The sequence below is a fragment of the Grus americana genome, chromosome 22, assembly GCF_028858705.1.
Source record: "Grus americana isolate bGruAme1 chromosome 22, bGruAme1.mat, whole genome shotgun sequence".
NCBI lineage: Eukaryota > Metazoa > Chordata > Aves > Gruiformes > Gruidae > Grus > Grus americana.
This window is the reverse complement of record NC_072873.1, coordinates 6,410,425-6,432,373: the sequence shown is the minus strand read 5'-3', so window position 1 is coordinate 6,432,373 and position 21,949 is coordinate 6,410,425. Positions and strand designations below refer to the sequence as shown.

The following is a 21,949-nucleotide window of genomic DNA, read 5'->3' as shown; positions in this document are numbered from 1 at the left end:
CTGCTATTTTGTTGATCGCATCCTTTGGGATCTGGCGGCATCCATCTTGCTATTTTATTCCTAAATCTGGACCTCTTGTGCAGATCCATTGACCTTACTTGGTTTTATAGCAAAAGTGGATTTTCAAAGGATTTGGATTATTTTCTTCCCTTTCTCAAAAACTTCTTCTGCTGAGTTGCCTCATACAATGAAGTCATCCATGTATTGCAGGTGTTCTGGGGCTTCACCCCATTCCAGTGCAGTCTGGATCAGGCCATGGCAAATGGTGGGGCTGTGTTTCCACCCCTGGGGCAGTTCATTCCATGATTCAGTACAGAGGTAGAGCATCAGCCACTGTTCTTGTTCAGCAATGACTAAAGCCCGCTGGATGGCTTTCACCTCTGCAAACTGACTTGATTCAACTTCTCCTTCAGCAGCTTCTGTGACTCCTCGTGTAGGACTCCACACAGCAGCCTTCCACCTCCGATGTTTTTGCACAGTGCGACAGGACCCCTCAATGAACAGGGCACATTGCTTCTCATTTTCTGGCAGTTTACTACATGGTGGGGCCTCTACAGCATGTGTTACATCTTCCTCTGCAATATTCCAAAATCTTTGCCTTCTGACCAGACCATGATCACTTCCAGAATTCCTGGGTGACTGGGTGTAAAGCTCTGATAACAAGGGAATGTCACAAACATCCATCTTGACCCAAGCAGGGATAAACTGATAATGAGGGAATGTGGCAGACATCTGTCTCTACCAAGGACAGAACCTGCAGAGGCAGGATACCTTCCTGTGAGCCCCTTCCCCTATTCCTGAAACATGTGGACAAAAGACCATCTGTCTCCACACGTGCCATCACTCGGTCGACCCCGAATTGGGGCGGGACAGTGAGACCCCCAAGACCCCCACAACCCACCAACTCATTTCTGGAACATTCCTGAGCACGTCCTGTGCCTGCTTAGTGATGACAGACCTCTGCCTATGGAAAAGGGACATTGGGTTATAGAAAGGGGAAAGACATGTTTTTGGTGCATGCCCACCACCTTAGGTCTACCACTATGAGCAGAGAACATCGCTGGATCCAAGGGTCGTGATATCTTTTCTGTTTTCCTCCCTCTCCTTCTTTCCCTCTTTTCCTCTCAGTCACTCTCTGTGTCTCTAACTTCATTTTCAGCACATTAGGGTAATATCATTTCAAGTTTTGCCAAGCCACTATCTTTTGTAGTTCCGCTGGGTTTTGAGTAACTTTGTGATTTGTTTGACTCTCTCGAGTAATTGTTGTTACTCCTGATTACTGCGCAGAGAATTAAAAAGTTAACCTCACCCTCACCCCCTGAGTGGGACGGAACATTAAATTGGTGTTGCAGACAGGATTCTCTGTGAGAAGCGGTACAGAGGTTCCATAAAAGGTGGTATCAGCCAGAGTGCTGAAGAAAGGAGAACTGATATTCGGTTCAAGCCGAAATCTCTGGCAGTAGGTCATGGCAACCTTGGATAAGCCTGATCTTGACTGCAAAGTAATTCCTTCAGGAGCTGGTTAGCAAACTACAGGCAGAATAGGAAACGGAATGGGTGAGACAGCAGCTAGCCGAAAAAGCATTAGCGGACGATAAAAGAATCATGGAAAACTTGAAGGGTAGCCTGTGAGATGCTTTTGTGAGGGGAAGAGAGCTGAAGTTGCAGCTCCCTGGGGACCTTGACAGCGACCCAGGATTTTCTAGCTTATCAAAGGAAGCCGACCTCATTGCGAGGCAGGTTGCCCCTCACTACCCATGGGAGGAGCTGGGGGCGGTGACAGAGCCTGACCCTACTGCCAAGCTCTGGCCAGTTATTAAAACTGAAGTCGTGTATGACAGTGAAGATGTGGAACCTGCCGTTACCACTGAAGAGATACCTTATACCGTTACTGAATTGGTGAAACTGCAGGAAAAATATAGTAGGCAGGCTAAGGAAACTGAGACAGAATATGTGTGGAGGGTCTCCCTGACAGGCGGAGACAGAATAAGGCTTTCAGAGGAAGTGGTTCAGGGATATTGGGGTCCTGGTGTATTTTTGAGCGTAGATGACGAGCAGGAACCTTGGTCCCTGACCCAAAGGGTGGTGTATTGGGCTGGAGGGTTAGACCCCTTGGAGAGAGGAGATCCCATTGCCATCCCCACCCCTGGGGTAAGCCATCTTGCAGAGAGTGTACAGATGGCGGCTTGCCTCCAACTAATTCATGACAAGCACCTAGTTCCCCGCCAACCTTCCCTGATGATGTTGTTTGCCAATCTGGATAGGATGACTCCCTTGATTAAAGGGTTACTTGATTCACGGAAGATTTATGCTGTGCAAATTGAAGACCGAGTAAGAGCCACTGTAGCCATGGGACCTCAAGGCAGACCGGGTATTACCTGTGGGGAAATTGCATGGGAATTGATCAGTTATGGCTGGCACGTGGGCTCTGTTGGAAGGGAGGGAACGGCACAAGCAGTGGTCTGTAGGGCTGAGACAGAGGAAAAAATACTCCGCCCCTGAGAGAGAAGTGTCAAGAAATTGCTTGTGGAAGGAAGGTCTAGATAAGGGTATTCCCCAAGAATTAATGGATGGCCTACCCCTCCCCAATTTGCAGCTGCTGGTAAAAATGTGGAATCTGATAGATAGAGGTCGGCCGGGAAAAGAAAGCATCCCCACAGTCCCTGTACCTCAGAGGTCAGCTGTTCCTACGGCTCCCGTGGAGGGGCTCACCAGCCCTCCAAAGCCAGGAAACTTCTTGCGCCATCCCCAGTGAGTGTGCCGGGGGATGGCCGGTGGGTGTATTTTAGAAGGCTCACCGAAATGAGCAGGGGGACCTACTGGTAACTTTTCCCCTTGGCCCTTTTCAGACTCCGGTCACTTTTCTGGTAGACACAGGGGCCCAAATGTCTGCTTTAAATGCTGATACCACAGGCCAGAGTGGGATCGTCCCTGATAAAAAACAGATATGGGTTACCTATGTGTTCCGATATTCCAAACCCCAACCTACAGCCTGAGTAAAGTGCTGGCTGCCGGGAGACTCCACCCCCACTGAGACCACTATGGTATTGGGAGTGCTCCCCACGAATATTCTGGGATTGGATTTATTGAAAGGGAAGTCCTGGATGGACTTGGAAGGGAGGGAGTGGAAGTTTGGGTCTCCGGCAACCTTGATAAGGCTTTTGCAGAGCACCCCTACACTTCCCCTGTCTAAAATCATGAATGTGAAAGCCTGTCCCTTACCACTGGGAGAGAGGGAGGGAGTCGCTCTGGTGATGAGAGAGCTGCAAGAACAGCGGGTAGTTTTTCAAACTCACTCCCCTTATAACTCTCCAGTGTGGCCAGTTCGCAAAACAAATGGCAAGTGGTGGCTAATGATGGATTATTGGCACTTAAACGCAGGCACCAGTCCCCTGACAGCAGCCATGCCTAATATAGCCGAACTGATGGTCACCATACAGGAACAGTCCCGTAACATTTTAGCCACCGTTGGTGTAAAAGACATGTTCTTCATGGTTCCTCTACAGGAAGGTGACCGAGATAGATTTGCATTTACATGGGAAGGTACACGATACACCTTTACTCGTTCGCCCCAAGGATATCGGCACTCACCTACCTTGGCGCACCATGCCCTGGCACAAGCACTATCAGAAATCACCCCTGAGGGGGGAGTTAAAACCTACCAATACATTGATGATATATTGGTGCGGGGGGTCCAATGCCACTGCAGTGGGACAAACCCAAAAGAAAATAATCACTCACCTGGAAAGTTTAGAACTTCAGGTTCTGGCAGAAAAGGTACAACTCCCCTCCCCCAAGGTGAAGTTCCTAGATATATGGTGGAAAGGAGGAGCGGTGTGTATTTCCCCCGAAGCTACCTTAGAACAGATCGAAATCCCAGAAAATAAAAAAGAGCTGCAACATTCCCTAGGCTTGCTGGTATTCTGGAGGAAACATATTCCAGAGATTTCTATCATAGCTTGTCCCCTTTACAATTTAACATTGAAAAACACTACCTGGGATTGGACACCTATTCATGAGGAAGCCCTAAAATTACTGGGTTTTGAAGCAGGAGCATATCAAGCTTTGGGTCCAATACACCTGACAGATCCACTCCAAATTTAATGCGGTTTTGCAATTCATGGGGCGTCTATACACACGCGGCAGCACGGACCAGCGGGTCCGACCCGCTCCATTGGGTTTTATTCACGCAGCTTTAAAGATGCAGAAAAGCGATACCTGGTCTGGGAAATGGGTCTTTTTGTGGTCAGTCTAGCCTTGCAGGAGGCTGAAAGAATGATAGGGTGACAATCCATCACCCTACGAGGGCCCTTTAATGCCCTGAGACCTGTTCTGGCAGCACCCCACCCCTGTGGGAGTCGCACCAGGAACCAGTTAGAAATGGTGTGCTGTCGCCTGTCGTTGGCGTGACGACCTGGTTCAGGAACGGCACGACGACCAACCCCGGGTCGTTCGGTCCATTAGCTCACAGACACCAATGTGGTGGACGGCAAATGGCGTTTATTGGTGGGCAACAGAGCATTATATAGCTTAGGTTTACAACATCACATCCGTCTGCTTACGTCGTAAATTAAACACTATTGGCTATTAGGAGAGGGGTCTTATCTTTCCGTACAGCGCGACATCTTCCGGCCGCCAGGCCCTAACTACCTACATTTCCCCCCTCCCTATGCATAAGAAAATTAGTTAAAATATAACAATTCTAAGAATAAGGTCTATCTCTATTCTTATTCTATATTATATGACACTCTTATATGTCATAAATTTGAATAAAAGGATAAGGCACGTTAAACGGGTGGAAGTTAGGGGTAACCGTTAGTAATGAGGTGTAAGTCGGGATAATTTCAGGGATAACTGGGGGTAACACTGAGCATACCTTCTTAGTATTCTTAAATATATATATCTATTCACTATTCTTAAAGCAGTTGCTGGCGTTCTACTAACATAATGTTAACGCTCTCTAGCCAGCTTCTAACAAACGACACGATTCTATTCAATAGACAGGGTCCAAAGATCAGTGCCATCATGATCATTGCGATTGGCCCTATCAAGGTAGATATCAGGGTGGTTAGCCATGGCGGGTGGTTAAACCATGATGCAAACCAATCTTCTTGTGCCTCTCGTTCCCTTTTTCGCTTTTCCAATCCCTCTCGGAATTTGGCCATAGTGTCCCTCACTACTCCTGTGTGGTCCGCATATATACAACACTCTTCTTTTAGTGCAGCGCACACCCCTCCTTGCTGTAAGAAAACCAGGTCTAATCCTCTTCGATTTTGTAACACGACTTCCGATAATGATCTAATTGATTGTTCTAATGCAGTTATTGATTGTTCAGTTCTAGCCATGTCCTCATCTACTGCCACTCTCAGGGCGCTGAATTCTTTGCTCTGTTGTACCAAGGATGTTACTCCTGTGCCTAGTCCTGCACCTCCTATGATCATCAGAGTAGCTATTGTTAGTACTGTAAAGGGTTCCCGTTTTGACAGATGATGTCCTGGGGTAATATATGAGTCATAGGCATATTCTTCAGGATGGTAAAAGATCTTAGGGACTACAGACGCCTGGACGCAATATTCTGAGGATTCATCAAATATTTCCAAGGACAAACAAGGTGTAAGTCCAACAGTGGAACAAATCCACTTGGCATTTTCGGCCGGTATTAACCACTTTGCAGGGGTTTTGTACCGTGCCTTACCAATATATAGTTGTTTATTGTGCTCTGGGACTTTGCCTACACACATGTCACTTCCCACCACCTGTGTCAATGTAATGGTTTGTTTTTCTGTGTCCCATATACATTGGGCCGGATTTATACCATTTGACTGTAAAGGCATGTCCGTTATTCCTACAGCCTCATAAAAAGGTGGTTTTCTTCCATAGCATAACCAGCAATGTTCTGTAAGGTTTGGATTAGTTTTGTTCAATACCTGGTAGCTAGCTTGCATCATTTTCCAGAGAGGATTTCCATAAGGGATTTCGGCGGTGGGTGGCGTGGTGGATGTTTTCTGGTTGTTGGTCTTTTTAATCACGTAGTCCTGGCTGCGAATAGCATGGACCACTCTCTTAGCAATTGCTTGGTTGGGGCCTGTTGGCCATGGATCATTCGGGACAACCTCTTTTTTTATGATGATTAAGCCACCTTTGTCTGTCCCTGGTTCTGTGTATCTTATTCCCCACATTTTTCCAAGTAACCAACTGTTCTCTTGGGACTTGGTAACATTTAAGAAGAGGTATTGGCAATTTCCGCGTCCTCGCCATGCTTGCGGTGGAATGCACTCATTTGGACCCTATTGGACTTTTAGGTATTTGTCTCTACCACTACCCGGTATCCAAGCAGGGGCTACGGTCTCACATCCCCAATAGCTACAGTAATATTGGTTAGGGGAGTTACAATATCCCTTCCCAGGATTAGAGCTAGGACACATATAAAATCCTAGGTATTCCCAACACCAGTCTCTCGGGACAAGCTGACACAGAGAGGTAGTAAAATTTGGTGCACCTGATGTTATTTGAGTTGCGATAATCTGGTGATCCTCAAACCGGAAGAGGGACCATTTAAATGGCTGATGAGGGTGACCTGATTTTACCTGTTCTACGGTGACAAGGTCTAGGATCAAAATCACACAAAGGCATCGTGGCCCCCCCCTGCGGGGGCTATTTCGTCGTTTGGTTTCTCCCAGTGCGGAATTTCCAGGTTTGGACGGGGTGCTTGTCAGCTTGTCATCTTCTTTTGTCACCGGGGTGTACGGGTTACGAGGGCGTCCAGTAATCCAGTCCTGTGAACAAAAACTCATAGTTTTCATTAGTTTTATTCTGGAGGTCTGGTTTAATAGACTTAAGCGGACACCACTTAACTATTCCATCTTTTTTGACTGCGGCATATCCTTGCCCTGTAAGGACTAATCTCCATCCTTGTTCCCATTCTCCCAGCTCATTTCTGATTATGACTAATGGGCCTTCCTCTAATGCTCAAGTGGCCCAATGTTTTTGGGTGGGACTATTCACCTCTTCTCCCCTGGGGAATTGGTTTAGTGCTAATAAAGCAGTCGCTAGTAAGCGCGCCTGCTTTCCTGGGGGAACAGTGTCGGTAAAACCTTCTGCTTTTGCTAACACCTCTAATTTAGATTTTAAAGTTTGGTTTGCTCGTTCGACTATGGCTTGTCCCGTGCTATTATACAGGATGCCGTGTATTAAGGTAATGCCCCATTTCAGAGCGAATGTTTGGACTGATTTGGATACAAAATTCGGACCGTTGTCTGTTTTGATCTGATTAGGGACGCCAAGCCAAGCCATGGCTGTCAGCCAGTGTTGGATGGTTGCTTTGGAGTCGGTCTTGAGGTGTTGTGTCGCTACAATCATCCCGCTATACGTGTCTACAGTCACCGCTAGCCATGCTCGAGGTTTCAGTAATTGACAGAATGTAAAATCCGTCTGCCACACTTCAGAGGCTTTGAGACCTCTGGGGTTGACTCCACTAGACCATAGAGGTGTTTTTTGCCAATGGGGGCACGTGGCTACTATGTGTTTCGCGTCAGTGGCTGAAATTCCACATCTCTTTGCTAGCGCTTTAGCTCCAATGTGGAGGGATTCATGTAGCTGGCGGGCATCTCTTAGTGTCCACAATCCTTTAGCAGCGGCATCTGCTTTGTCGTTACCGGTTTGGAAAAAGCCTTTAATTGGGTCGTGGCTGTTGACGTGGATGACCGATATGGTACCTTTTCGGGAAAAAAGCGCTTCTTCTAGCATTAGAGCTATTGTAGATGTCGACACACCGGGCCCTGACATGGCTAAGCAAAGCTTGGCCACGAACATTGAATCGGTTACTATATTGAGATGCTCCATTGGGAACAGTCCGCATGCCAGTACCACAGCCGCCGCTTCCAGCTGTTGAACTGAAAGCGCAAAATCGGTCATTTTGATACGGTGCCATTCTCCTTCCAATTGCCATACTGCTGCCGCGGTTGAGGTTACTGAGGATGTGTGAAGACCGTTGGTCCCGGCTGGGGCCGGTCCATGACCTTCTGTGGAAGGTCGATGTCGACGATTTTCAGCATTTGAGTCCAGGGGGGCTTTCTGGCATGCCGGACTTCTCCACCAAATCCGACGAGGGCTACAGCTAGATGTTCTGACATTGCCACTGATTGCGTTGGGAGCTGTTTGCGGAAGGGTAGGTATATTGTGGCAGGTTCAATGCCTAAATGCCTTAGGGCGAGTTTTCTGCCTTTCATGATGAGGTTACCAAGGCACTCGATTCCTGGGGAGAATGCACGTGATGGTTTTCCCAGGACTACCCACTGTATTGGTTGAGCTTTTTCAGGGGGGCCTTGGGCCAGTGCCCCTACTCCCCCTCCTGTCGTAAAATGCACATACAGATCGAGTGATACATTTGGCTTCCATCTGGCGAGTGAGCTTGACGATATCTGCTGCTCGATAAAGTCAAGAGAGCTCATTGCTTCTGTCGTTAGAGTTTTTTGTTCCCATGGGTTCTTGCCTTTCAGAAGGTCGTATAGGGGGGACATGGTTTCTGGAGGGACCAGGACGATATTGCGGAGCCATTGCAAGGATCCTACTAACTGTTGCATGTCGTGGAGCGTCTTGATGTTCCGACGGATTTTCATTTGGGGAGGGGTTATATAGGAGCCCGTGATGTTTACTCCTAAAAAACTTACACATGGTCCTCTTTTAATTTTTGCACTCGCGATTTCGAACCCGTTTGTTTTTAGAGTGTCTGAAACTGTCGACACCAGCTGGTCCACCTGACTCCCTGACGGTGCGGCGATCAAAATATCACCCATATATTGAATGATAGTTGCAGTCGGGTCGCTGCGTTGAACCGGTGCCAGTGCCCGATCTACCGTTATTTGGCAGATAGTAGGCGAGTTAATCATTCCTTGGGGTAGTACTTTCCACTGGAAGCGTAAATTGGGGCGTTGGCTATTTGGGAACACAACGGAAAAGGCAAATCGTTCTCTATCCTCCTCATGCAGGGGTATCGAAAAGAAACAGTCTTTAATGTCGAGAACAGCGCAAGGCTGTCCCTCTGGTATCATAGAGTTCATAGGTAACAGCGTTTGGACGGGACCCATTGGTTGAATTTTCTCGTTTACCTTACGTAGGTCATGGAGGAGGCGAAACCCCTCACCCGATCGTTTGGGTATTACAAAGACTGGGGTGTTCCATGGGCTAGTAGAAGGCTCTATATGGCCTCGTTGTAGTTCGCGGTCGATTAGCTCAAGAAGAGCATCCATTCGAGGCTTCGACAGGGGCCACTGCTCGACCCACACTGGGTCGGATGATTTCCACGTCAGTCTAATTGGTAGAAGTGGGTGTGTAGCAGTGGCCCTTATGGTAAATTTGTCACCCTGGCTTCTAATAGAGCCAGAGCGTCCCTTCCCAACAGGGGTGGGACTCCTGACATGACATATGGGAAAAGGTTGATGGTTTTCTCTGGTCCTTTTTCTGTGTGAAGCGTAATTGCTATTAATTGGGCGCTCTTCCGGGCTCGAGTTAATCCTCCGACTCCACCCACCAAGGGGGCATCTTCCAGTTTCCAGCGTGGGGGCCAGTTCGTTTCGGGGATAACGGTAACATCTGCTCCGGTATCGATCAGAAAGGGGACGCTAATGGTGGTGCCATCTAAGGTATTGTAGAGGGAACAGATTCCCCACACCACTGGCGGGTTATCACACCTTACTGTCAGGGCCACCCTGGGGTCTCGCCCCCGAGGGGTGGTAGTTGCCGTCCCTGAGGCAGGGATGGGTTCAGCTGGATCGTCGGTTGAACCATAAAGTCAGTCGCCCGTCGAGGGGGCAGCGGATTCAGGAGCGCTTCGCCCCATTCGGGGTTGGCATAGTTGGGCCGTCTTATGTCCCAAGTGGGAGAGGGCTGTGTGCGGCCCGGGTGCCCCCTCCCCTTTGCGTTTCCCTGGTTTTTAGATCTGCATTCCCTGGCGAAATGCCCTTTCTTTCCACAAGCCCAACACGGTCCTCTGGGTCGATTTTGACGCGGGGCGGGCAGTGTTGACGGGTCCCTAAGCCAAGGGCAGTTTGCTACGACGTGGCCTGCCTGGCCACATTTAGAACATACCATCATATTAGCTATTGCGGTGCGAACGGCAACTTGAATCGGGGCTAGATGTTCTTCATTCGCGACACGTTTAATCATGTCCGCGATAGTTGATCCCGCTGGCAGAGACCGTAAGATTTCTTTGGCTTTCGAATTACACTGTTGGCGCAAGCAGTCTGCAAGGACTGGGCCTTTTGCTTCCACAGGCAGGGTCGAGGAGTCGATCGCTGCCTGGAGGTGATCTACAAATTGTGTAAAACTCTCACTTTCATTTTGTTTTATTGTGGACCACGGCGATGGCTTGGCGACAACTCTGGAGGCTACACGGATAGCTTCTCTGGCCGCACGAGTAGTTGTCATAACTTCATGGGCCCGCAAGCCCTGGGCTTGCGCATGGGGGGTAATCATTGTTGGGTCGGTACCCATTAGCCGCTGCAGGCTGGAGCCGTGTAGTGGGTGGTCCGCCCGGGTTACTCGGGCTAGTTGCCTCGTACAGTTGTCCTCCCATTCTTGTTTAAAAACAATCATTCCTGCCCCGTCAAAGATCAGTCTGCAAGTCTGTTTTATATCGAATGGGAGCATATCGTCTCCTCCGAAAATCCCGTCTATTAGGGTGGAAACCAAGGCAGAATTGAGCCCTTTGTCTGCGATTGCTTTAACAATTGTTTGTATATCCTTAGGATTTATTGGCGAGTGGACCCTTTGACCCCCATCCGTCACCCGGACTGGGAATGCTAGCGCGGCCGATGGGGCCCAGTCGGCGCATGCGGTCTTTATTTTCCTCCAGTCCGTGAGAGGGATTTCTCCCCCTCCTGGTTCCTCTTTAATTTGGATGGGAATATTTTGGCCCTTGACTCTGTTTATCTTCGTTTCCTTCTCCTCTAAGTTCGAATCAGTTGTAAGCCACTCGTCCCAGGAAGTGTCTGATCCGGAGTCGGAACTTGACTGACTGGTTACTTCCGGGTTCCGGTACCTTTTTGTCGGGCTCCGGCCCCGCCCTTTTCCCTTGTGGGTGGGCCGTTCCCTCCATCTTGACCCGCCTCACCTTCTGATCGACAGGGTGTTTGCCCTATGAGGACATTTTTTCCGATAGCCGCTCTGATTGGGTTTCCGCCCCTCATTCACGCCCCCCTTCTCTCCCCGTTCGTCCCCGCTGCTTTTCTCCTCCTCGCTCTCATCCCCTTCTTGTTTGTGTGCGCTTGCTGATTTTAGCGCTTCCTCCCTGTTCCCGCCGGAGGCATTCTCGCCCTGCCCTTCTTTTTTGTGCTCGGCGCCATCTTGGGGCGCGTAGGGCGGTGGCGTAGTCCAGATTTCTTTAGATTCTGATTTTTCTGCGGTGCTTCTGGCCTCCTCGGCTAGCGCACCCCAGAAGGATTTAGCTCGTTTCTGTCCTTCCGTAAGCGGGTCGGGGTTTGGGAATTGAGGGGACGTGTCGCCCTCTTGCAGATCTTTAGGCTCAGCAGAATCACCAGCGTCTGGGGGGAGCAAAGTCTGTGTGGCTGCCCCGACTCCCAATTTCGGAGTGGCCAGCAGACAGCTCTTTGCCGCCCTCCAGGTCTCCTGCTCTTGTATAGCTTTCTGCAGGGCGTGTACCACTTTTCCCCATGATTTAAGGTTTTTCCCACAACCCGAGGACATCGTCTCCTCGGCTAACGCTTTAGTGCACTTCTCCCACACTTCAGGGTGGAGAATATCCACCGGCTGGTCAATGACCCCAATTTGTAAAAGTCTCGCAACTGCGAGAGTAAAATCTTTAGGTTTACAATCAATCCCCCACTGCTTATGTAATTGAGATACAACCTTCACAAGGGCTTCCATCCTCCTTGTTGGTCCGGGAGCGTCCTCCCCGCCGGGCTGGTCCTGCCGCTCCGGCCACCGTTCACCCGATTCCAGGCGAGTTTTCCCGGGTTTCGGCACCACTTGTCGCCTGTCGTTGGCGTGACGACCTGGTTCAGGAACGGCACGACAACCAACCCCGGGTCGTTCGGTCCATTAGCTCACAGACACCAATGTGGTGGACGGCAAATGGCGTTTATTGGTGGGCAACAGAGCATTATATAGCTTAGGTTTACAACATCACATCCGTCTGCTTACGTCGTAAATTAAACACTATTGGCTATTAGGAGAGGGGTCTTATCTTTCCGTACAGCGCGACATCTTCCGGCTGCCAGGCCCTAACTACCTACAGTGTGCCCAGCTGGAGCGTTACAGTCACACAGAGCAAGGGGGGGAGTGAGCGCGTGAGATGCTCCAAACACAGGAAAAATAACCCACTCCCTCAGATGAGGAAACCTCTCCTTCCTGCAGAAAGGCAGCCCATTCATTTGAATCCCACCTGAAAAATAAATGTCTGGTTCACCGATGCCTCTTCGAGGAGGGAGGGGAAAATATGGAAATACTGAGCAGTGGCTCTACACGTTGATTCTGGGAGCAAAGTGTACCAGAAGGAGAAGGGAGCGCTCAGGTGGGGGAACTGATGCCAGTTTGGGGTGTGGTAATGAGAGAGACAGGCAGGATGGAACTCGTACACATCTACACTGATTCTTGTGCCGTATCAAGGGGTGCATGGGGTGGCTGTCCTTTTGGGAACAAAATCGGTGGGAAGTTAACCAGGTGCCCGTATGGCAGCGAGAAAAGTGGGAGGAGATATTAAATGTGGCCAAGCAAAAGACCATATTGGTGGGGTGGGTAGCTGCCCACCAAGGAGCGGGATCACCCAGCCATGTTCTGAACAATCAGGTGGACTCACTCACCCGCCTGGCTATGCTGGCAGAAGAGAGAGAGGAGGAGAAATGGGAATGCTTATTGGAGTGGCTACACGTGAAACGTGGTCACTCGGGAGTCAAAGGTCTTCTTAAGGAGGCTGGCAGCAGAGGATGGCCTGTTACCCGAAAACTCTGTAGCACAGTAATTTCTGCCTGCGGGCTATGCCGTACCAGACTGGAAAAGCACCCTTACAAGACCCCCCACTGCATCTGAGTGATGGGAAAGGACTATGGGAAACCTGGCAGGTTGATTACATAGGGCCTTTCAAGAAATCAGAAGGGAAAAAATATGTGCTTGCTGGGGTAGAATATCGGGACTCGTTCAGGCCAAAGCAGTAGCACGGGCGACCGGCGAAAATACAGTGAAAGGGTTAAAGTTGTGGTTTAGCTTTTTGCCTAAACATAAATCGATTTAGTCGGACAACGGCAGCCACTTTACTGCCAGGGTGGTCCAGGAGTGGGCAAAAACTGAGAGAATACAGTGGACATTCCATACCCCTGTGGTGGGTTGACCCTGGCTGGGGGCCAGGTGCCCACCAGAGCCTCTCTATCACTCCCCTCGTTCGCTAGACAGGGGAGAAAAAGTATAACGAAAAGCTTGTGGGTCGAGATAAGGACAGGGAGAGATCACTCACTAATTATCGTCACAAGCAAAACAGACTGAACTTAGACAGGGAATTCATCTAATTTATTACTAAGCAAAACTGAGTAGAGGAATGAGAAATAAAATCAAATCTTAAAACACCTCCCCCCACCCCTCCCATCTTCCCAGGCTCAACTTCACTCCCGGCTTCAACCTCTGCACCCCAGCTCAGCGGCACAGGGGATGAGGAATGGGGGTTACGGTCAGTTCATCACACGGTGTTTCTGCCACTTCTTCATCCTCAGGGGGAGGACTCCTCTCATTGTTCCCCTGCTCCAACATGGAGTCCCTCTCACAGGGTGCAGTCCTTCACGAACTTCTCCAACATGAGTTTCTCCCACGGGGTGCAGACCTTCAGGAGCAGACTGCTCCGGCATGGGTCCCCCACGGGGTCACAAGTCCTGCCAGCAAACTTGCTCTGGCGTGGGATCCTCTCTCCATGGGTCCACAGGTCCTGCCAGGAGCCTGCTCCAGCACGGGATTCCCATGGGGCCACAGCCTCCTTCAGGTGCCTCCACCTGCTCCGGTGTGGGGTCCTCCATGGGCTGCAGGTGGAATCTCTACACCCCCTCATCCTTCTTCCATGGGCTGCAGGGGGACAGCCTGCTTCACCATGGTCTTCACCAGGGGCTGCAGGGGGATCTCTGCTCCGGCGCCTGGAGCACCTCCTGCCCCTCCTTCTGCACTGACCTTGGTGTCTGCAGAGTTTCTTACATCTTTTCACTCCTCTCTCCGGCTGCAAAAGCTCTCTCTAGCTGTTTTTTTTCCTTCTTAAATATGTTATCACAGAGGTGTTGATTGGCTTGGCCTTGGCCAGCAGTGGGTCCATCTTGGAGCCGGCTGGCATTGGCTCTATCAGACACAGGGGAAGCTTCTAGCAGCTTCTCACAGAAGCCACCCCTGTAACCCCCCCTGCTACCAAAACCTTGCCACCCAAACCCAACACAACCTCCTACTATCCCCAAGCTAACAGGATAGTAGAAAGGACCAATGGACTCGTAAAACGCATCCTGAGGCCTCACGACCCTGGGTGGTCCGCAAGACTCCCTGACGCCATAGCCAGAGTAAATGGTCAGTGGGGGATAAATGGATGCCCTAACATTACTGCTTTCTGTCCAACACCCCCCACCTTGCTCCCTGGCAAGAGGGAGAAAAAGGACCCCGTAGAACCCTTCCACTATCCAGGACAACCCAACAGTGCGGGAGGTGCCTCTGATCCTTAAAACTCCGCTGAACGCCTATTCATGGTTAGCTGCTGATGCCCATGGAAAGGAACACCAGATTAATACCAGATGGATTGTCCCATCCTTTTGACTACCAATTTGAAAAGAATCGGGATCATTTCCTTTGTTCTTTCTTACAGGTCTAACTACTGGAAACATCCTCCACCTCAGAAAGCTGAAGCTGGTGCTACTTTTGGGAATTTGTACTCGTAATCTGTGTGATACAGAGAGGTAACATAGCCAAACCACGATTGTGAATTCTGCTCAACACCGGCAATTGTGGATCTGGTCCTATGTTCTTTGTCTCTCCCGATGCGCTATAGGAACCACAAGCCAAAGTACCCCAAATGTGGCTTGGGAATTAGTTCAAGGTTTTGTTAGGATGTGGGGTTACCAAAATAAAGGTCTGTGTATTTAAAGATTTTTATGTCCCCTGTAAGTCTGTCGTTTATCTTTATTATGACTAATGCCACCTCTGGAACACTCCTGTCAAAAAATTGGACCATCAAGAATAACTGAGTGTATTTTTGGCTACAGCCAATGATAAGATGCAATATATATAGCGTCTGGAGTGAACCTCCAAAATGAGCCAAAGATGCGAAGTTATCCTCAACAGTGGCGTGTAAAGTTACCAGACCACCGGTTAAAGTCTCTATCCCTTCTCCGATAGGTGGATCAAACCCCTTATTTACCAGCACCAAAGGGAACATACCTGCTGCAAATGTCACTTTTGACAAATACACCAGGGAATACTCCTGTCGTTATTATCCATGGGATCCTCTGTTTGATCCATTGGCAAAACCTGATTTCTATGAAGCAAACTATTCTACTCAATGGAACCCAGAATGGTGTATCCTACTCCCGAATAAGACCCATGTAACCTCTTGAGATAGAAACAATTTGATGTGGGCTTGGTCAGGGAACAAAGTGCGACAAGTTTTTATAGAGCCCAAATCTGATCCACCTGTCAGGGAAGCTGAAAACCCCCTTTTTAATTGTTCTGAGACAATCACTTGTGATTCAGGACCAGGAGATCCTCCTGAAACTTGGTTTATTGATAGTCTCAGAACTCTAACCTGAGATATGTGCACATGCTGGGGATATCCTTCAAAGGGATGGCAAAATAGTGATAAAACTTGTAACCTCACTCTTCCCAGTAGTCACAATTTTATTAAACAGGAATGGTGTGGAATACCCTTCACTCATTATCCCCTACAAGGGACACCCTTAAACACCAAGCCTATTATATATGCTGTGAATTATATGGATCAATATACCTGTAAAACTAGCATATATCCGGCCCCGTTGGGGTTAGCATGGGGATGCTCCAATGGAAAATTTTACTCTTACTTAACATTGGAATATCATGCTGGCCTGAGGTGTGGATTAGCTATCCCTTCTTTGTGTCCCTCTCGTGTTTTCAATTTTACAGTACTTTCCCAGCGATCGCGTAGAGAGGTGGGAAGTAATCCAAAGGCTCGCCCCAACTGGGCCATTAATGGAGTCGAAACTCCCAATTATTATACTGCTGGACAACTAACTGTGTTAATGTTTGACAATATTTTTACCCCTTATGTAACCTTAAAAATTACACCAATTGCTCCTGGAAAATATTACCTGGCAGCTGCATCTTTTAAGTAACTGGACACGATATGATTTTGGAGAATTAAATTTACAGGTCCAACAGGTATCGAGGATGACCCTTCAGAATCGTCTAGCCCTGGATATGATAGTGCTTAAACAACAAGGAGTTTGTGGGATGTTAAATCTGACCGATGGAGAATGCTGCATCACCATACACAATGCTACTGCCTCAAGAGAGGAAGCTCGAACAAGAATGAAGGAGGTAACAGACCAGATGGCGGAACTCTTTCAATCCATGCAACCGAAAGACTCGTTTGATGGCGAGACCCCAAACTCTTGGTTACAATCCATCCTACGATCCATGGGACTCAGGGGATGGGGTCATGGTTAATGAAAATAGGACTAACATTAGTTGTCGGTTTCATATTATTAATGATTGGCATAGCTATTGTTCGCTGTATGATTACCCATGCCATCTCTTCCTTCTCTTCTCACCTTTCTCCTTCTGTTCACTATGTGAGAATCACCACCCTAGAAGATGATCTCCAAGAAGTAGTCAAGACATTTGTTTGAGCCACGGGGTGGTGTAAGGCCCTCATAACAAGGGAATGTCGCAAACATCCATCTTGACCCAAGCAGGGATAAAGTGATAACGAGGGAATGTGGCAGACATCTGTCTTGACCAAGGACAGAACCTGCGGAGGCAGGATACCTTCTTGTGAGCCCCTTCCCCTATTCCTGAAACATGTAGACAAAAGACCATCTGTGTCCTGTGCATGCATGCCTGTGAAGGGCCATCACCCAGTTAATCCCGAAGGGGGCAAGGGGGGGGACAACACACAGTGAGACCCCCAAGACCCCCACAACCCACCAACTCATTTCTGGAACATTCCTGAGCACATCCTGTGCCTGCTCAGTGATGACAGACCCCCACCTATGCAGAGCATTTTGGGTTATAGAAAGGGGAAAAACAAGTTTTTGGCGCTCACCCACCACCTGAGGACTACAGCTACAGGCAGAGAACACCGCTGGATCCGACAGTGGTGATATCTTTTCTCTCTCTTTCTCTTTCTCTCTTTTTCATTTCCTCTCCATCACTCTCTTTGTCTCTAACTTCATTTTTGGCACATTAAGTTAATGTCACAAGTTTTGCTAAGCCATTACCTTTTGTAGGTCTGCTAAGTTTTAGGTGTTGTTTTAACTTTGGCCTTCCCACTATCTGTTGTAGTTCTGAGTTTTAAGTAACTTTGTGATTTGTTTGAACCTCTAGAGTAATTGTCATTACTCCTGATTACTGCGCAGAGAATTTAAAAGTTAACCTCACCCTAACCCACTGAGTGGGATGGGACACCCTTCCCTTCCCCTTCCCCTTCCCCTTCCCCTTCCCTTCCCCTTTCCCTTCCACTTCCATTCCCTTTTTCCTTCCCCTTCCCTTCCTCCCATCCTTCAAGGATGATTAAGGGCCTGGAGCATCTCTCTTATGAGGAAAGGCTGACAGAGCTGGGTCTGTTTAGCCTGGAGAAGAGAAGACTGAGAGCGGATTTTATTAATGCTTATAAATATCTAAAGGGTGGGTGTCTAGAGGAAGGGGCCACACTCTTCTCTGTGGTGCCCAGTGACAGGACAAAGGGCAATGGGCACAAACTGGAACACAGCAAGTTCCATCTGCACATGAGGAAAAACTTCTTCACTCTGAGGGTGACAGAGCACTGGGACAGGCTGCCCAAAGAGGTTGTGGAGTCTCCTACTCTGGAGATATTCCAAACCCGCCTGGACGCGATCCTGTGCAACCTGATCTAGGTGATCCTGCTGTAGCAGGGGGCTGGACGAGAGGATCTCTAGAGGTCCCTTCAAACTCCTACCGTTCTGTGATGCTCTGACTGTGAATCTGTGACTTTGCTCTTCCCCCTGAGGAACTGCATGGGCTTCCTTATTGTCAGCTCCTTCTCCAGCTTGTCGAGGTCCCTCCGGATGGCAGCACAGCCCTCTGTGTGCCTTGTGGGCACGGGCAGGGGATGGGGGCAAGGCCAGGGCGGGCTGGGGGTGCGGGGCACGGGGAGGGTCCTGCGAGGGGACGCTGCGGGCCGACAGCCCGTCCCTGGCGCTGGGGCTGGCGCCTGGGCTGGGACTGGGTCTGTCCCCAGGTGCGCCTGGCCGAGGCGCCCACCCCCTTCCGCAGGGCTCGTCAGGGTGACAAGCCGGGAGAGCGGCGGAGGCGCGATGGGAGGCGCGGGCCAGGAGCCTTCGTCTCCCGGGGCGCCGCGCTCCTCCTCTGGCGACGCCCCTGCCCCGCGTCCCTCCCCGCGCCCCCCCTTCTCCTCCCCCGTAGGGGCCGCGGCACCGGGGAGCCGAGCCGGGCCGGGCGTGTTCTGTTGGGGGCGGGCAGAGGCGTGGGCGCTGCCCCGGCGAAGGGCCGAGGCGGCGTGGCGGTGAGGAGCGGTCCCGAGCGCGGCTCCGCTCGTCTCCTCTGCGGCTCCCGCCGGGCCCTTGGTGCCCGGCCGGCCCCGGCGCGGCAGGGCATGGTGGCGCCCGGGCTGGGGCCGTGGCTCCTGGCCTTGTCCTTGGCCGCGGGGCCGGCAGGTGAGAGCCGGGCGGGGAGGGCAGCGAGGCCGGGGCTGGGCCCGGGGTTGCGGCTGGGGCTGCTGCCGCGGGCGGCCCTGCCCGTCCCGGGGCCCCGGGGCTGCGGCTGCTCCCGCGCCGGGCGCGCTGTCGCCTGGCGCTCGCCTTCCTTAGCGGGGAAGCGGGGAGCGGGTGGTGTGGGGGGGAGCGGGAGATGCAGAGGGAGAGGGAGGCTTTCGTTCCGCGGTCGGGGCCGCAGTGGCGGGAGCAGGCGCGGCTGATCCCCGAGGAGGGCAGGCGGTGCCTTGCCGTGGTCGCGGGGCTTTGCCGGGAGAGAGGGGGGTGAGCGGCTGTCGCTGTGGCGGGGCGGGTGTCGCCGGGGCGGCGGGTGAACGTCCTCGGGCCGTGGGCGCGCCCTGCCCGGCTGCCTGCGCTCTCCGTCCGCAGGGCTGTGGGCGCAGCTGAGGCTGGTGGAGACCGGCGGAGGGCTGCGAGCACCCGGGGACTCCGTGCACCTCTCCTGCCGCGGATCCGGCTTCACCTTCGGGAATTATGACGTTCTGTGGTACCGTCAGGCACCGGGTAGCAGTCTCGAGTGGGTGTCCTACATCAGTTACACGGGTACCACGAAGAAGTACGGGGCAGCAGTGGAGGGCCGAGCCACAGTCTCCCGGGACAATTCCCGTTCCGAGTCATCTCTGTCGCTGCGGGACCTGCGCCCTCAGGACTCTGCCCGCTACTTCTGTGCCGTTCACACGGAGACAGGAAATGCAGCAGAGCTTTAACACAAACCTCGCACCAGGGTCCTGGCTCTGGGTCTTGGTGCTGGCAGGGAGGGGAGTCCACCAGATGTTCAGGGTTGCTCTCAGAGAGCCATGTGGTTAACAGCATAGAGTTTTCAAATGTTTGATTCTGACCGGGATGTCCTACCTGCTTATGTCCCCCAATGAGCTCTAAGCCTTCTCTTTGCTATCTTTGCATGTGTCATGCCAACCCCTTCTCCTCCCACACTCCAAAGTTCCTTCATCTTTGGAAACAAGTTTTGCTGTTTCCATCGAATCCCAGTAGTACGTGTACCCAGAAATAACCCAGCTTGGGGAGGGCTGTGAATAGCTGTGCTCTGGTTTTGGGTACGGGTCTGGTCGACTCAGCTTAGCCCAGGAGTTTTCCTGCCTGAGGAGGGAGCAGAAGAAATGGGAAGTACAGAGGGTCATTTGGGATCTCCCTGGCAGAAAGGGGAAGTCTGTTCTACTCTGCCAGATCTGAGACTATAACAAGAGCCAGAGCTTGTGAGCATGTGTGTTTGCACCTGCTGGATTTTGGAGATCACAAGTAGAAGGCCAGGGAAGTGGTGGAGTAGATGAAGTGCTGGCTTGAGCTGTTCCTGGCTGCTCATACTTGTCTCCCAGGGTTGCAGGTGGCCTTTCTCAGGTGCAGACAGAGGCCTCTGGCCCCACAGTAGGGAAGGTCTCAGAGTCTCTCATGCTTACCTGCCACATCTCTGGTGTACCCATCACCGACAGCAGCTACGCTTGGGACTGGATCCGTGAGACTCCTGGCAGAGACCTGCAGCATATAGTGTTGCAGTATCCCTTCACAGGACTCCAGCACATTGCTTCATCCTTCCAGATGCGAGTCACCAGCTCTGCAGACCCCTTCAGGAACCAGCTGTCACTGGAAGTGCTCTCGCCATGGCCTTCAGACATGGCCACCTATTTCTGCATCACCAGAGAGCTGGAAAAGGGCACAGTGCTTGAGAGACGGGCATGGCCAGGGCAGAAATGGAAGGAGGGGGTTTAAATCCAGCTGAGAGTTTTATGGTTACTGCAAAGCAAGGCTTTTCGCAGACTTCTCAGGAATAGTCTGGTGTGGCTTTTCTCGGAAACAGCACAGAGGTGCTGCAGCATCAGCAAAGTCTCCCACAAGCACACACAAACCCCTGAACATGCCGTTACCTTCATTCTTCCTTCTCAGTTTCTACCGTGGGCACAAAGTGACAGGGAAAAAGTTTTGCCTAGGAAGAAGCACAGTGAGCATTGAAGAAGTACAACTGGAACATGGAAATCTAGAGTTGAAGTGAGTTTTGAAACCTCCTATTGTTCAGGGCACCCCAGAGTAGTGCAACAGGAGGAGCTAAGTCAAAAACTCTTTTGACATGATGAGTATAGTGTCTTTGTTGTGTTGCTCCAAGTGACGCAGGGCACCATAGGTCCCCCTGACCCTGCATCCCCCTGCTTCTTTTCCCAGCCTCAGGCCTCCAGTTTCAATGGGTTCATCTGTCCTCCGCAACTCCCCTTCCAAGCCCTGTCCTGGATCGTCTCCTCAAGGGGCCATGTTGGAGCACTGGTGAAAAGAGAGGGGAGGGGAAGGATTCAGACAGTGTGTGGAGGGCCACTGTGGAGTGGGCAGTGCTCCCCAAAATGATGGTACCTGTCAAGATGATGTCACTGTGTCAGGGCTCAGTAGGTGTCGTGTCCTGTGGCCACAAAGGTCCGAGGGGGAGATCTGCATTCCTGCTGTGTAGGATAAGCACGGAGAAAGGATTGTCCCTGCTCTGCTGAGCAGCCCCAAGAGCCTGATCCCTGCTGAGTCCTGCACACATGAGTTTCGGAGATGAGCTGTGAGTCTTGAGCATGCACATCTACCCCAGAGCTTCAGAACCAACCGTATCCTGGAGGTCACCTGGCCTTTGTTCCTTGGTGGGTCAAGGAGAGGTTTACACAGGAAGAGACAGCTGGAGAAGTGTCAGCACGGGGGAGCGAGTTGGGTGCTGGGTCAGAGTGGAGGGAGCAGAGTGAGGAGCACATCTCCCTAGGGATGCCCTGACCAAGCAGAGCTGGGGTCCAGGTGGTCCCATACAGGAGCAGCAGCTCAGCAGCAGCAAGGGACATGGACATCCTTGGAGGACAAGCTGCCACCCCCAGGGCCAGCTCCAAAGTCCCAGCAGAAACACTTGCAGTCATGTCACCTTTTGTCTAACGGAGGTTTTCCTGCCAAGCGACCATCAACTGCTGCTGCTTCTCCAGCCCCCGCCTCTCGCCTTCTCTGTTGTCTCAGAGGGAGGGAGTGACGCGGAGGGACTAGGACTGACTGCAGGCAGAGAGGCAGAG

The 21,949-nt window shown here is 51.1% G+C and overlaps 1 protein-coding gene, 2 long non-coding RNA genes and 1 gene segment (V, D, J or C); all 4 read left to right on the top strand.

Annotated features, from left to right (window-relative positions):
* Positions 1–21,949, top strand: part of LOC129195352 (M1-specific T cell receptor alpha chain-like) — a 431,139-nt gene that overhangs the window by 144,400 nt on the left and 264,790 nt on the right. The window lies entirely within an intron of this gene.
* The window catches only part of LOC129195363 (uncharacterized), a 75,305-nt gene that overhangs the window by 20,038 nt on the left and 33,318 nt on the right, over positions 1–21,949 (top strand). The gene's annotated exons all lie outside the window — the stretch shown is intronic.
* Positions 287–17,539, top strand: LOC129195364 (uncharacterized). 3 transcript variants are annotated; one of them, XR_008573899.1, is made up of 2 exons: positions 287–1,072; positions 14,837–17,539. It is a non-coding gene; the product is annotated as an uncharacterized LOC129195364 (long non-coding RNA). The 3 variants fall into 3 exon arrangements; XR_008573900.1 differs by lacking the exon at positions 287–1,072 and adding an exon at positions 13,619–13,675; XR_008573898.1 differs by lacking the exon at positions 287–1,072 and adding an exon at positions 14,517–14,544.
* LOC129195362 (Ig heavy chain V region C3-like) lies at positions 18,713–19,697 on the top strand. The segment is given in 2 exon segments: positions 18,713–18,860; positions 19,287–19,697. Coding segments are annotated over 2 exon segments (399 nt in total).